The following is a 17,884-nucleotide window of genomic DNA, read 5'->3' on the forward strand; positions in this document are numbered from 1 at the left end:
ACTGTAGTTACTGACAGTGGTTTTCTGAAGTGTTCCTGAGGTTGTGTGGTGATATCCTTTACACACTGATGTCGCTTTTTGATGCAGTACCGCCTGAGGGATCAAAGGTCACGTGCATTCCATGTGCAGGGATTTCTCCAGATTCTCGGAAGCTTTTGTTGATATTACGCACCGTAAATTCCTTGCAACAGCTAGTTGAGAAATGTTGTTCTTAAACTGTTTGAGAATTTGCTCACGCATTTGTTGACTAATTGGTGACCCTCGCCCCATCCTTGTTTGTGAATGACTGAGCATTTCGTGGAAGCTGCTTTTATACCCAATCATGGCACCCACCTGTTCCAAATTAGCCTGTTCACCTGTGGGATCTTCCAAATAAGTGTTTGATGAGCATTCCTCAACTTTCTTAGTCTTTTTTGCTAATTGTTGCAGGCATCAAATTCCAAATGAGCTAATATTTGGAAAAAATAACATAGTTTCTCAGTTCTAACATTAAGTATTTTGCCTTTGCAGTCCATTCAATTGAATATAGGTTGTAAAAGATTTGCAAAACATTGTTTTCTGTTTTTATTTACCATTTACACAAAGTGCCAACTTCACTGGTTTTGGGTTTTGTATATTCTATGTGAAAAAAAGGAATTTAATTAAAAAAAAAAACCCTATAGGACACCGAAACGCATCAATTGAATTAGTATTAATCAGGCCCTTAAGTCACCCAGCATTCAGCTTTAAAATTATAAAATAATATTGCTGAATATGTCATATTCTTATGACAGTCCAAATATGTTGACACACACACACACACACACGTAGGACAGAGGATTTTCTATCCATCTGTGTCAGTTAGTACATATTTTTGCCAAATTAAATGCTAAATAGTGCTCGTTAAACAGGGGTGTCCAAAGTGCGGCCCCCAGGTCATTTTTTTAACGGCCCCACGGCACATTTTAAAAATACGATTGGAAAAAATTAAAAAGATAAAAACTGGTATAAAAGAGCAAACATGTGAAATGTAACAAGAAAATGTTGCAATGTTTACTCTAATAACACAAAGCTGCCATGCAGGCTGTTTCTTTCTTTAAAAAATAATAATTAATCAAAATCAATGTCATTATGAATTATTGACCTATTCAAGGCTCCAATTACGTCACATTAAATATTTCACTGTGAGATATTTTTTGGGGAAAATGTTGCATATTTTCTATTTGCCATATAAAAAACTGAGCTGTTTTTTTAAAAAGAAGGACCTCAAACGAACAAACAAAAAACATAAACAACAATAAAATGTATAATTGGCGGATGGATCTGAAGTTGAGATTGTTGAGATTATTGTGTTAAAAGTAAACAGTAAAAAAAATGTATAATTTATTTTTTAACACTTTAATGTGTAGGACCTTTTTGGATCCCCAATAATGTTAGTGTGATTTCTTTTTAAGTGTCATTGGTCAAAAAATAATAATGAATTAAAATCAATGGTGTTATGAGTTATTGACCTTTTTAAGGCTCCCATTATTATATAATGTCAAATATTCCACTTAAAATATTTATTGGGTGAAAATATTGCATATTTTGTGTTTTTTCCATAAAAAACTGGGATTTCTTTGACAAAAAGAGCATAGAACTTAAATCTTTAAAAACGTTCTATTGACAGATAGACCTAATGTTTATCTAGAGATTTAAAACTTGAATAATAATAATAAAAATAATAATACTGAATAATGACACATTTTTTATATTTTTTTGACCAAAACCCTTTGGGGTCCCCGGGATCAAGCCTGAGTGGAGGCCTAAATGTATACTTTTTATACATATATTGTATTGGTTTTTTTAAATAAAAAATATCAAAATGGCCCCTGCTTGCTTTGATTTTTCAGTATATATTTGCGTTTTCCCAGTGTTGTGGGCATTCTGAAAAATCAACACATAGTCTGCATATTTATGAAGACAGAGACGCTAAATGTAATGTGGAACTTATTTAACTTAACAGATGTGTGCACACGTTTGGTAGACCAGCTTTGCGTTTGCTATATGTTTGCACATGTTTTAGCACACGCAAACCTTTAGTTGACCACGTTCTCGCTCTGGATCAGTTTTGCAATCGCGATTTGTAAAACCTCGCCACAGCTTTCACACTGCGTGGTATCTCCACAGCATAAAGAACGTGACACCCAAGGTCGGTGCGGAGGAGACCCACGATGCCATCCGACGAGCTTTTGACGTCTGGCAAAACGTGACGCCGCTGCGCTTCGAGGCCGTGCCCTACAGTGAACTGGAGCGGACCAAGAGAGACGTGGACATCACCATCATCTTTGCCTCAGGTTTCCATGGCGACAGCTCACCGTTTGACGGTGAAGGCGGATTCCTGGCCCACGCCTACTTCCCAGGGCCGGGCATTGGAGGCGACACGCACTTTGACTCGGATGAGCCTTGGACACTAGGAAACCCCAACCATGATGGTAAGCACTGATTATGGTTTTACACTTATCACTACCGGAATTTTAGGGCTTAGAGTGCACCTAATTGAAACCTGCACCCACCTAATTATTAACTAATTTTATTTTGTAGATATATTGGCATTGAAATGTGAAATATGTTAATAGTTGCTTGTGTTCATTTACAATTTTACAAAAAACAATGCCTGTCACATGACAATTTAGTTATTGAGGGCCTGTTAGTGGTGGTAAATTTCATTCCGTGAGGTGTCTGTTTCTTGATGGTCGGGTCGATCGTCTTCGTCTTTGGGGCTGCGTCTTGTGCATGGCGTCGTGTATTATTCATGACGACTGTGAGTCCATAACGCGCGAAATGGCTGAATGAATGATCGTGTGAGTGTTTTTATTTTTGTTGTGAACAATCGTCTTCGTCTTTGGGGCTGCGTCTTGTGCATGGCGTCGTGTATTCTTCATGACAACTGTGAGTCCATAACGCGCCAAATGGTTGAATGAATGATCGTGTGAGTGTTTTATTTACGTTGTGAACAATTTCACCGGTCCACCGTTTGATCTGACGAGGCTAATTCATTGGCAGCATGTAAAGCTTGTGAACCACGGGAAAATACATCAATCAGCTGCAACATTGTGTAGAGCGCAGGGGTCAAAGCGTGGGGAAAAAAATAGCAGTTTTCTGTATGGAAATCACCTTTTTTTTTTTACTACATTTAAAGTTGAGTTTTGGTGATACAATAATTACTAAATACTAATACTAAATACTAATGTGTAAAAACATACTGTTATTATTTTTATTGTTGTGGTTTATTTGTTACTAATTGCTATCCATTTTCTATTTTTTTTTTACTATATTTAAAGTTAAGTTTTGGTGGTTTAATAAAAAATAATGTTATCAAATTAATGAATAATCGTGTAATTAATCGTGATAATATATCAATCAAAAATAGTTGTGATTATTATTTTTGCATAATTATCGATTGCTATTGTTATATAAATGTATTGTATTATCATTTTACTTGTTGTGATGTATTTGTTACTAATTTGTATCCGTTTTTTTTTTTACTATATTTACAATTGAGTTTTGGTGGTACAATGTATAATCGGGTAATTAATCGTGATTACAATATCAATCAAAAATAATCGTGATTATTATTTTTGCCATAATCGTAAATTTCTTGCATTTAATTAACAACAATTTTATTCGACACAAGAAACACTGCGTGTTGTGCATGGCGTTGTGTATTATTCATGACGACGGTGAGTCCATAACGCGCCAAATGGCTGAATGAATGATCGCGTGAGTGTTTTTATTTTTGTTGTGAACAATTTCACTGTTCCACCATTTGATCTGACGAGGCTAATTCTTACAAAATACATCAATTAGCTGTAACATTGTGTAGAGCGCAGGGTTCAAAGCGTGGGAAAAAAAACAGCAATGTTCGGAAAAAAGACATAACACTCCAAACCTACTTAGAAATCTCTTCTATTTTTGATGAAAACTGGGTCAGATTGAGTCTTTAATGCTGATACCTTACTAAGCATGAAAGTAAATAATTGTTTTGATGACCCATTTGTAGAAATAATATCCACTTTCCCTCCTCTCTTGCCCCCTTATGTTTCGCACTAAAACTAAGCTGTACATAAGAAGTTTCGACTTTGTTGGTGTTTATTGATTTGTTGTGCATGTTCTTCAAGGATTGTGAGAGGATGGTGAATCAGTGCCAGTCATATGAGCTTCCCATGGTGCAGGGCAAGCATAGTAAGATAAAGTTCAATTTAAAATTGTCTCTTAAGGCCCTGAAAAGGGGATGTTTGCAGCACTCCTTAAAGGGCAACTGCACATTATTGGAATTTTGCTTATCGTTCACAATCCTTTAAGAGACAAGAAGCCACAAGGTTTTTTTGTTGTTTTTTTGCATTCAAACATCTAAAAATCAGCTCGTTCTTGGTGGTTAGCATTGCAGCTAATGGGAGCAATCAGTTCTACCTCTAAATCGCTTTGAAAACGTATTCAAAAACTGTCAACAATACTTCATTCACGTTCCGTAACCTGTATAAGAACCAAACTGTAGCGACATTGTTATTGTTGGAGCGAACACTGAGGAAATATTTTTCTAGCGACATTAGCGTGCTTCGGTATTAGCCATAAAAGCTAGCTTCGGAAAGAGATAAGCTAGCTTTTACGACACCACGAAACTCGTTTGAGTTTGTAATGCACAACACTTAGATAGGACACCAATTTATACTGACTGAAAAACATGAACAATCATATTACAGTATCTGTAAAGTATTGTTTAATGTTTTGTTTGTACACAGCTAGCCAGACAGTGTATGTATTGTAGTATCATAATCAATATTAAAGTGTGACCACTTGATGGACAGTCGATCCAGCTGGCCGGGGACGTTTTTTCCAGTTTATTTTGGTAAGCGCTCCATTTATGTCGAAATAGCATGGCTCCAAGTTCCACATTTATAGTGTCAAAGTCACTTTCACCTCACTCTCTCAGGCGTCTTCTATAAGCGGAAGTTCATCCTCTGTATATTCAGCTTCAAAAATATAAATTTGTGAACCCTGTTTTGGTAAAAAAAAATAGTCGCTTTCGTTGTTTATGGATTCTGTCTTGATTAGAATTTCTACTTTATAAAACCTACTTTAATCCCGGCTAAAACGTTTTTACCTCCAATGTTTGGATGTAAAAACCTACTTTAATAAGTAGGTTATTTGACTATTTCTACTTTATAAAACCTACTTTAACCCCGGCTAAAATGTTTTTACGTCCAAACATTCGACGTAAAAACCTACTTTAATAAGTATTTCTACTTTATAAAACCTACTTTAACCCCGGCTAAAACGTTTTTACGTTCAAACATTGGACGTAAAAACCTACTTTAATAAGTAGGTTATTTTACTCTTTCTACTTTATAAAACCTACTTTAACCCCGGCTAAAACGTTTTTACGTCCAATGTTTGGATGTAAAAACCTACTTTAAAAAGTATTTCTACTTTATAAAACCTACTTTAACCCCGGCTAAAAAGTTTTTACGTCCAAACATTGGACGTAAAAACCTACTTTAATAAGTAGGTTATTTGACTATTTCTACTTTATAAAACCTACTTTAACCCCGGCTAAAAAGTTTTTACGTCCAATGTTTGGACGTAAAAACCTACTTTAATAAGTAGGTTATTTGACTATTTCTACTTTATAAAACTTACTTTAACTAAAACGTTTTAACTAAAAACCTACTTTAATAAGTATTTCTACTTTATAAAACCTACTTTAACCCCGGCTAAAACGCTTTTACATCCAAACATTGGACGTAAAAACCTACTTTAATAAGTATTTCTACTTTATAAAACCTACTTTAACCCCGGCTAAAACATTTTTACGTCCAAACATTGGACGTAAAAACCTACTTTAATAAGTATTTCTACTTTATAAAACCTACTTTAACCCCGGCTAAAACGTTTTTACATCCAAACATTGGACGTAAAAACCTACTTTAATAAGTAGGTTATTTTAAAATTTCTACTTTATAAAACCTACTTTAACTAAAACGTTTTTACGTCCAAACATTGGACGTAAAAACCTACTTTAATAAGTATTTCTACTTTATAAAACCTATTTTAACCCCGGCTAAAACGTTTTTACGTCCAAACATTGGACGTAAAAACCTACTTTAATAAGTATTTCTACTTTATAAAACCTATTTTAACACCTGCTAAAACGTTTTTACGTCCAAACATTGGACGTAAAAACCTACTTTAATAAGTATTTCTACTTTATAAAACCTACTTTAACCCCGGCTAAAACGTTTTTACGTCCAAACATTGGACGCAAAAACCTACTTTAATAAGTAGGTTATTTTAAAATTTCTACTTTATAAAACCTACTTTGACCCCGGCTAAAACATTTTTACGTCCAAACATTGGACGTAAAAACCTACTTTAATAAGTAGGTTATTTGACTATTTCTACTTTATAAAACCTACTTTAACCCCGGCTAAAACGTTTTTACATCCAAACATTGGACGTAAAAACCTACTTTAATAAGTAGGTTATAAAACCTACTTTAACCCCGGCTAAAACGTTTTTTACGTTCAAACATTGGACGTAAAAACCTACTTTAATAAGTAGGTTATTTTAAAATTTCTACTTTATAAAACCTACTTTAACCCCGGCTAAAACGTTTTTTACGTCCAATGTTTGGACGTAAAAAGCTACTTTAATAAGTAGGTTATTTGACTATTTCTACTTTATAAAACCTACTTTAACTAAAACGTTTCTACATCCAAACATTGGACGTAAAAACCTACATTAATAAGTATTTCTACTTTATAAAACCTACTTTAACTAAAACGTTTTTATGTCCAAACATTGGACGTAAAAACCTACTTTAATAAGTAGGTTTTTTTTAATTTTCTACTTTATAAAACCTACTTTAACCCCGGCTAAAAAGTTTTTACGTCCAATGTTTGGACGTAAAAACCTACTTTAATAAGTAGGTTATTTGACTATTTGTACTTTATAAAACCTACTTTAACTAAAACGTTTTTACGTCCAAACATTGGACGTAAAAACCTACTTTAATAAGTAACAACACACACGCAGGGACACACGTTTGTAAGTTGCACGTGCACTGCTGCAGAAAGACAAATGAGAACTAAAAGGCGACGAGATTAAAAAGCAGAACAAAATGATAACAGGAGATTGGCAGTGTATCTCTCGACAAATATTGGGAGATTCAGGAGCTCACCAGAGAGATAGGTGGTAAGGGAGCGAGTGAGGAAGCGGCAAGGAGTAAAGAAAATATTTGAAGAGGAAATGGGCAGGAAGCGCGCGCAGGAGATGAGTGGGAGCTGTGGAGCACAGTGCCATTGCAGAAAAAGCAAGCAAGTTTCTGTCCGTAACAGAACTCTTGACTTTTTCTTAGGCTTAGATAACAGTTATATTGAAAGGGGTCGTATTTAGATTTGTTCCTACATTTCTACATACATTCACACTAGGTTTGTACCAGTACTACTATAGTACCGCGATACTAATGAATCATATTCGGTACTATGCCGCCTTTAAAAAGTACCGGTCCCTCTGGTAGTTTTATGAGCAGAGGAGCATGTCCGGCAGCGCACAATCACGGAGTACTTACAAGCAGACACAGTGTGCAGACAGAAAAGGGAGAACGGACGCATTTTGGCTTAAAAACGAAAGATAAAGGTGAAGTTATAACACTGAAACGCCCTCAGGAAGAGGTGCTTTAAGACATCTCTAGCTAGCTAGCTGCTGACGTCCGTCCGCAAACTGCAGTGTTGCTACTTCTAAATCACTAATCCTCTAATAAAGTAAGTTTCTTACAAGTATCATCCCTGCAGGACGAGGAATAGCTAAACATGCTTCACTACACACCGTAGTTTACAATGTAAAAAAATAACGCCAAGGGTGGATCTACACCTGACATCCACTGTAAGGATACCAAGCACCGGAGCATATCTAGTCGATATGATTACATCGATATTTTTTTAAATATGTTTATAAACTCAGGAAATACGTCCCTGGACACATGAGGACTTCAATCATGACCAATGTATGATTCTGTAACTACTTGGTATCGTATCGATACCCAAATTTGTGGTATCATCCAAAACTAATGTAAAGTATCCAAACAACAGAAGAATAAGTGATTATTGCATTTTAACAGAAGTGTAGATAGAATATGTTAAAAGAGAAAGTAAGCAGATATGAACAGTAAATGTACAAGTAGATTAATAATTCATTTTTACAGCTTGTCCTTTATAATTTTGACAAAATAATGGAATGATAAATGACACAATATGTTACTGCATATGTCAGCAGCTAAATTAGGAGCCTTTGTTTGTTTACTTATTACTAAAATAAAAGTTGTTTTGTATGTTCACTATTTTATTTAAGGACAAAATTGCAATAAGAAACTTATGTTTAATGTACCATAAGAATTTTTAATAATGCTGTTTTTTGTGGTCCCCTTTATTTAGAAAAGTATCAAAATATTGAAATACATTTTGGTACCGGTACCAAAGTATTGGTATCGGGACAACCCTAGTTCACACTTTACGCTCCTTTAGGTTAGAAGGTGCAACAGCGGAGGGTGCACGTGCATGTACGAGTCAGTCTACCCCACAACAAGAGAATATAGAAAAATGCGGGAATTATTAACTATAATGACGCACTTGCGCAAAGCTCTTTGGGTAAATTCCTTATCATATATAGACAGGCTTTCCCATAAACTGCCAAGATACCTGTGGAGGTGGGGGCGTGGCTATGGGCGTGGTCACCATGACATCATCGCGTGATTTGCATAATTTACTACAATAATATGATTTTCTCTAAAAAGGCTCCAAAAATGTATACTTTCTAATTAATAATAACAGACTGGTTTTAAACGTACTAACATATATTGTTGTTCTTTTTGCCCAATTTTAAATTGTTTCTACTTTTATTTTACAATGTACTTTTGTTGAGATAAATTTAATTAAAAACAATTAGCAACAAATCTATCATCTTCTGGTGTTATTATAAATTGTAGTCATGTTTAGAGACTCTACTTCTGTCCCTCGACGTCCCTGGCGCTGTTGCTCTAGTTGGACTTTCTATCTTCTTAAAAGCCACCACTATCCTTTTAATACATGCACATTTTGTGGATGGCTGGAGTATATCTGGGATATATATATATATATATATATATATATATATATATATATATATATATATATATATATATATATATATATATATATATATATATATATATATATATATATATATATATATGTATATATATATATATATATTTATATATATATATATATATAAATCGCATCCACATCACAGACATGCTGACAACACTCCAGACAATGACGTGTGTTTTGTTTACATCCAGTTTCGGTAGTGCTAATGTTAATGTTTTATGTCAGTGTGCTTTGGATTTGATGTCAGTTGTTCCCATGTTTGCAAACACACTATGTTTGCAAACACACCATCCGTGCCTAAAAGGAAAATGAGGAAGTGTTGTTTTGTGTCCGGCGAAGTGTTTACACTGGAGGTAAAACCTGTTGGAATTGTGCCGTTTGTTATCATAAGATTGGCATTAAAAGTTAAAAATAGCGTCAGACTTTGTGTGATTTTTCTTCTGGGGGCTACAATATATTATATTACTTTAATTAGTTTTCAAGTAAAAAAAAACAACCTTATTTTCAAAGTGTGGCGGAAATAAAAATTCATTCAATTGCATAAAGTGGAAACTCTGCTAGAGATATCTGCTGATGTCACAAATTCCAAACAGGTCGTTAGGAGGAAGTATGAAGGAAGGCGAGATTGTTTTATAAATATCTCCTTCATGCCTCCATGGTTTGATTTCAAATGTTCAGGACTAGAGATGTCCAATAATGGCTTTTTTGCCGATATTCCGATATTGTCCAACTCTTAATTACAGATTCCGATATCAATCGATACGATATATACAGTCGTGGAATTAACACATTATTATGCCTAATTTTGTTGTTATGCCCCGCTGGATGCATTAAACAATGTAACAAGGTTTTCCAAAAAAAATCAACTCAAGTAATGGAAAAAAATGCCAACATGGCACTGCCATATTTATTATTGAAGTCACAAAGTGCATTATTTTTTTTAAACATGCAGCAGCTTGGAATTTGGGACATGCTCTCCCTGAGAGAGCATGAGGAGGTTGAGGTGGGCGGGGTTAGGGGGGGGGGAGTTAATGCTGCAAGGGGTTCTGGGTATTTGTTCTGTTGTGTTACCGTGCGGATGTTCTCCCGAAATGTGTTTGTCATTCTTGTTTGGTGTGGGTTCACAGTGTGGCGCATATTTGTAACAGTGTTAAAGTTGTTTATACGGCTACCCTCAGTGTGACCTGTATGGCTTTTGACCAAGTATGCATTGCATTCACTTGTGTGGGTGAAAAGGCGTAGATATTATGTGATTGGGCCGGAATGCAAAGGCAAAGCCTTTAAGGCACTCCCCCAATATTGTTGTTTGGGTGGAAATCGGGAGAAATTCGGGAGAATTGTTGCCCCGGGAGATTTTCGGGAGGGGCACTGATATTCGGGAGTCTCCCGGGAAAATCGTGAGGGTTGGCAAGTATGACTGGGAGACGCAACTGCTCTGTACTTCTCCCTACGTCCGTGTACCACTCCGTACAGCGGCGTTTTAAAAAGTCATAAGTTTTACTTTTTGAAACCGATACCAATAATTTCCGATATTACATTTTAAAGCATTTATCGGCCAATAATATCGGCAATCCGATATTACCGGACATCTCCATTCAGGAGTCATGCAGCTCCCAAACACACAAAAATAGGTAGGAAAAGTTTTGCAATATAGATCCACTGTAAACAGTTTGATGGAGTTAGCTGAAATTCTTTCCTCAGGTTGAGGTTGAGTAACGATGGTAGTTTTTTCAATAATCTTGATCCACTCCTAGGATGGAAGACAATTTAAAAAAAGTGCCGGTAAACCACATGAAGTGCGGCCATGGCCTTCATGTGCTGCCTTGGGGCAAGGGGAAGCATCTGTCATTGAAGGCTGTGATTCAGCGCCTTCAAATCATCATGCAGATCCCCTCTCCACTCCAGTGCAATATCACTATAGCCCTTCTGCGGCCCGCACTTGTTTAAATCCATCCCATAATGCATGCTGACTTATTACACACTTTGCTTCTGGCTTCCTTGCCAAAAAATGAACACGCGCGTTGACTAATCTGGCGGTCTTGCCGTGGTGGAGTGCGCCTGTATTTGTGTTTGACATGGAGCTTCAATTTAGTTCTGAGCATCGTTGAACATTTTCATAGTTCTCAGGGTCACAAATGCTGTGGCAATGCAATACTTGATATTGTTATGTGCTTCCTTGGCAGCAAAGCAGCGAGTAGATTATTAGCCCCCGTTATAAACCGCCCATCTAACGTCAACTAATGCAAGTAAAATGACTGAATTTGGTAACAAATTCCTACAATTTGTGTTTCATCTTTAACAGATGTGTGTTTTACCTGCTACACGGCTTATCTGGGTACATTTATCCACAGTTTAGTTTTTAGTACTTACTAATAATTGTATTTTTCTTAAAGGCCTACTGAAATGAATTTTTTTTATTTAAACGGGGATAGCAGATCCATTCTATGTGTCATACTTGATCATTTCGCGATATTTTTGCTGAAAGGATTTAGTTGAGAACATCGACGATAAAGTTGCAACTTTTGGTCGCTGATAAAAAAAAGCCTTGCCGTGACGTCAACAGTTGAAAGGCTCCTCACATTTTCCTATTGTTTTCAATGCAGCTAGAGCGATTCGGACCGAATAAGCGACGATTACCCCATTAATTTGAGCGAGGATGAAAGATTCGTGGATGAGGAACGTTAGAGTGAAGGACTAGAATGCAGTGCAAGACATATCTTTTTTCGCTCTGACCGTAACTTAGGTACAAGCTGGCTCATTCGATTCCACACTCTCTCCTTTTTCTATTGTGGATCACGGATTTGTATTTTAAACCACATCGGATACTATATCCTCTTGAAAATGAGAGTCGAGAACGCGAAATGGATATTTACAGTGACTTTTATCTCCACGACAGGGTGAAGCTCTTTAGCTACTGAGCTAACGTGATAGCATCGGGCTCAAATGCAGATAGAAACAAAATAAATAAATCCCTGACTTGAAGGATAGACAGAAGATCAACAATACTATTAAACCATGGACATGTAACTACACGGTTAATGCTTTCCAGCCTGGCGAAGGTTAACAATGCTGTTGCTAACGACGCCATTGAAGCTAACTTAGCAACCGGACCTCACAGAGCTATGATAAAACATTAGCTATCCACCTACGCCAGCCAGCCCTCATCTGCTCATCAACACCCGTGCTCACCTGCGTTCCAGCGATCGACGGTGCGACGAAGGACTTCCCGATCATAGATGCGGTCGGCGGCTAGCGTCGGATAGCGTGTCTGCTATCCAAGTCAAAGTCCTCCTGGTTGTGTTGCTGCAGCCAGCCGCTAATACACCGATCCCACCTACAACTTTCTTCTTTGCAGTCTCCATTGTTCATTAAACAAATTGCAAAAGATTCACCAACACAGATGTCCAGAATACTGTGGAATTTTGAGATGAAAACAGAGCTTTTTGTATTGGATTCAATGGTGTCCGAATACTTCCGTTTCAACCATTGACGTCACGCGCATACGTCATCATACATAGACGTTTTCAACCGGAAGTTTCGCGGGAAATTTAAAATTGCACTTTATAAGTTAACCCGGCCGTATTGGCATGTGTTGCAATGTTAAGATTTCATCATTGATATATAAACTATCAAACTGTGTGGTCGGTAGTAGTGGCTTTCAGTAGGCCCCATGCACTGTGCAGGGGGAAAAAAAATATCCTGGGCTGAAAAGGTGGCACTTTATTTTACTTCTCACACTACACAAACACACACACACACACACACACAGACTCTGTCTAGTAAGCTGCCCCAGTCAGTCATATCTAATCCCTCGTATCGTTTCGAAGAAGGATCAGTTGTCGCGGTGACTGCTGTTGGTGGCATCGCACCGTGGATCTTGCACTTGTTGTTGTTTTGGATGATGAAGCTGCAAATGAACACTGGGGATTAATCTCCTGTCTGCATGCAGATAAACACATCCATACATGTTGCTAAGCAACCGCATCGATAATTGGTCTCCCATGTACTGTCCGCACGCATGGTTTTACCCAGCAACTCTGTCATGTAAGAGTTGGGGATTACTCAAAAGTATCATTCAGCGAAAAGCTCATTTGCATCACACACTGCAGAATATGGTTCTTGGTAAGATTATTTAGTGGCAATTCAAGAGCAATGGGGTGTAATTGGCTTTTATCAGCGTAAGGATAAGGAGAGAAATGATCTGCAATAGGGATGAACACGTTTTACTATTAGGATGATTAACCCTTGTGTGGTGTTCGGGTCTGTGGGACCTGTTTTCATTTTTATTAAAAGAAAAATGATACAATTAATTAATTTTTCTAACTGAGACTCGCTGACTTTGGCTCATTTTCTGTGACGAGCATATATCAGAATACATATTTAATGACCACACACCATACACCCCCCTACACATTTATATTACATATAAGATGTCCGGGTCCACTGGACATTAATAGAAGTGTGGAAATTGATATTCTGTGTACACACACAGACACACACACACACACACACGCACACACACACACACACACACACACACACACACACACACACACACACACACACACACACACACACACACACACACACACACACACACACACACACACACACACACACACAGCAAGCCTAGACAGGAGGAGGACAGAGTGTAGGTACACAGAACATCAGAGAGTCAAATGTGCGAGAAAATGAGAGCAGACACTGTTGACAAACAATGTTGCAACCTTGTGTGGGAACCGCAGGTGCAGAAACACAAAAGAAGAATCCCTGTGGGATGCGGAAACTGGCAGAGAAATTTTCCGTGCAACGTTCATATTGTTGTTAATCAAACGCTTTTATGTTAAAATACTGAGCAGATGTTTACCTTATTCCAATAAACATCTGTTCAGTATTTTAACATAAAAGTGTTTGATTGTGAGGCATTAAAAGCCAAAAATTGCAAGGGGTCCATCAGACCCACAAACGCTGACTGAGTAACAACAATATGAACATAACACAATGGTTAAAAAGGTTGTTACCCCAGTGGTGGAAGCTCTCATATGCACCTATCGAGAGACACGCTAGTTTGCTGACTGCGGTGATCTGTTCCCACCCCCCAAAAAAAGCTGAAGTCGGTTATCTAAAAAACACCAAGGAATCATTGAAGATGACGGCTCACCCATTTACACAACCTGCCAGAAGCAAGTTGCAGCTAAAGGGTCTTAAACGTCCACTAAGGTGCAGCTTTACACGCCAAAGTAAATGCAAGATATATTGGCCCCGTTTATACTGCACACTAGTGTTGTCCCGATACCAATACTTTGGTACCGGTACCAAAATGTATTTCGATACTTTTCTAAATAAAGGGAACCGCACTAATGGCATTATTCGCTTTATTTTAACAAACGATCTTACGGTAGATTAAACATATGTTTCTCATTGCAATTTAGTCTTTAAATAAAATAGTGAACATACGAGACAACTTGTCTTTTATTAGTAAGTAAGCAAACAAAGGCTCCTAATTTAGCTGCTGACATATGCAGTAACATATTGTGTCATTTATACACCTATCATTGTGTCTACATTATTAAGGACAAGTGGTAGAAAATGATTGATTAATCTACTTGTTCATTTACTGTTAATATCTGCTTATTTTCTGTTTCACTTCTGTTAAAATGTAATAATCACTTATTCTTCTGTTGTTTGATACTTTACATTAGTTTTGGATGATACCACAAATTTAGGTATCGATCTGATACCAAGTAGTTACAGGATCATACAATGGTCATAATTTAAATCCAGGAACGTATTAAAAAATATCGACTTAATCATAGTAGTATCGACTAGATACGCTCCTGTACTTGGTATCATTACAGTGGATGTCAGGTGTAGATCCGTCAGTCTACCCAAGGGCAGCTGTGGCTACGAAAGTAGCTTACCACCACCAGGTGTGAATGAATGATGGGTTCTCACTTCTCTGTGAAGCGTTTTGAGTGTCTAGAAAAGCGCTATATAAATCTAATCCATTATTATTATTATTATTATCCACCCATGGCATTTGTTTACATTGTGACGGCGGTGAGCTATTGTATCCTCCTACGGTGTGTAGTGAAGCATGTTTAGCTATTCCTCGTCCTGCAGTGATAATGATACTTGTAAGAAGCTTACTTAATTTGTCACCATGGAGGCGAGGATTAGTGATTTAGAAGTAGCTAAAACACTGCAGACTGCGGATGGACGTTAGCTGCTAGCGAGCTAGCCATGTCTTAAAGCACCTCTTCCTGAGGGCGTTTCAGTGTTATAACTTCACCTTTATATTTAGTTTTTCAGCCAAAATGCGTCCGTTCTCCCTTTTCTGTCTACACGCTGTGTCTGCTTGTAAGTACTCCGTGATTGTGCGCTGCCGAACATGCTCCCCTGCTCGTAAAATCAGCAATATCATGACGTGACGACGACGAGGGGGCGGGGGACCGATACTTTTTAAAGGCAGTATAGTACCGAATATGATTCATTAGTATTGCGGTACTATACCAATACCGGTATACCGTACAACCCTACTGCGCACCAAATCTGATTTTTTTGCCCTCAAGTGACACAGATGTGATCTGATATATTATAGTCTAAATGCTCCAAAGTGCTTAAAATCTCATTTTTTTGGCATCAAATTCAGGCCACATCAGGAGGTAGTCCAAATCCGATTAGAATCTGATCTTTTCAAATGTAACTTTTTCGTCAGCTTTGGACGGAGAAAGACGCATTCACCAGCGGAAGTCAATATTTAGAAGTCGATGCGATTTAAGGGGTCACACTAGCCGTGCAGTTTTCCGTTTGGCCCAGCTGGCCGGGGAGGTTTCCAGTTGATTTTGGGTAAGCAATCCATTAATTCGGCATAGCTTGGCTCAAAGTTCCAGATTTGCAGCGTGACCATGTCGCACTCTCTCGGCTTCCGTCTGCTCCGACGTTTCAGCGTCTTCTAGAAGCGGTAGTTCATCCTCTGTATATTCAGCTTCAAAAAGATAAGGTTGTGAATCTTCATTTGTCCAAAAATAGTTGTCTTTGTTGTCTGGTACCAAGTCTGCCATGATTAGAAAACACACTAGCATTTGATTCCGGAAGTAGAAACCCTTTTGTTGCCAGAAGTCAGACGTGTGCTGTTATGGAAACAGAAATACAATAAATGCGCCGTGAATAAAATGACTAAAATATGGTAAATATTGAACATATTACATATTGTTATGAAGGTGTCTGTTACTACATTATATATATACTTGCAGTGTGTATATTGTACATATTACATATTGTTATGAAGGTGTCTGTTACTACATTATATATATACTTGCAGTGTGTATATTGTACATATTACATATTGTTATGAAGGTGTCTGTTACTACATTATATAAATACTTGCAGTGTGTATATTGTACATTATACATATTGTTATGAAGGTGTCTGTTACTACATTATATATATATACTTGCATTGTGTATATAAAACATATTACATATTGTTATGAAGGTGTCTGTTACTACATTATATATATACTTGCAGTGTGTATATAAAACGTATTACATATTGTTATGAAGGTGTCTGTTACTGCATTATATATATAATTACAGTGTGTATATTGTACATATCACATATTGTTTTGAAGGTGTCTGTTACTAAATTATATATATACTTGCAGTGTGTATATTGTACATATTACATATTGTTATGAAGGTGTCTGTAACTACATTATATATATACTTGCAGTGTGTATATTGCACATATTGTTATGAAGGTGTCTGTTACTACATTATATATATATATATATATATATATACTTGCAGTGTGTATATTGTACATTATACATATTGTTATGAAGGTGTCTGTTACTACATTATATAAATACTTGCAGTGTGTATATTGTACATTATACATATTGTTATGAAGGTGTCTGTTACTACATTATATATATATACTTGCATTGTGTATATAAAACATATTACATATTGTTATGAAGGTGTCTGTTACTACATTATATATATATACTTGCATTGTGTATATAAAACATATTACATATTGTTATGAAGGTGTCTGTTACTACATTATATATATACTTGCAGTGTGTATATAAAACGTATTACATATTGTTATGAAGGTGTCTGTTACTGCATTACATATATAATTACAGTGTGTATATTGTACATATCACATATTGTTTTGAAGGTGTCTGTTACTACATTATATATATACTTGCAGTGTGTATATTGTACATATTACATATTGTTATGAAGGTGTATGTTACTACATTATATATATATATACTTGCAGTGTGTATATTGTACATATTACATATTGTTATGAAGGTGTCTGTTTCTACATTATATATATACTTGCAGTGTGTATATTGTACATATTACATATTGTTATGAAGGTGTCTGTTACTACATTATATATATATACTTGCAGTGTGTATATTGTACATATTACATATTGTTATGAAGGTGTCTGTTTCTACATTATATATATACTTGCAGTGTGTATATTGTACATATTACATATTGGTATGAAGGTGTCTGTTACTACATTATATATATACTTGCAGTGTGTATATTGTACATATTACATATTGTTATGAAGGTGTCTGTTACTACATTATATATATACTTGCAGTGTGTATATTGTACATACTACATATTGTTATGAAGGTGTCTGTTACTACATTACATATATACTTGCAGTGTGTATATTGTACA

General features: G+C 36.4%; 1 protein-coding gene across 1 annotated transcript in view; it reads left to right on the forward strand.

Moving 5' to 3' along the window:
- Window positions 1-17,884, forward strand: part of LOC133630323 (matrix metalloproteinase-16) — a 172,130-nt gene that overhangs the window by 91,240 nt on the left and 63,006 nt on the right. The window contains exon 4 of the mRNA XM_062021886.1: window positions 2,149-2,453. Within this exon, the coding sequence (XP_061877870.1) occupies window positions 2,149-2,453 (305 nt within the window). The remainder of the gene's footprint in view (window positions 1-2,148; window positions 2,454-17,884) is intronic.

Source organism: Entelurus aequoreus, linkage group LG15 (genome assembly GCF_033978785.1).
Source record: "Entelurus aequoreus isolate RoL-2023_Sb linkage group LG15, RoL_Eaeq_v1.1, whole genome shotgun sequence".
NCBI lineage: Eukaryota > Metazoa > Chordata > Actinopteri > Syngnathiformes > Syngnathidae > Entelurus > Entelurus aequoreus.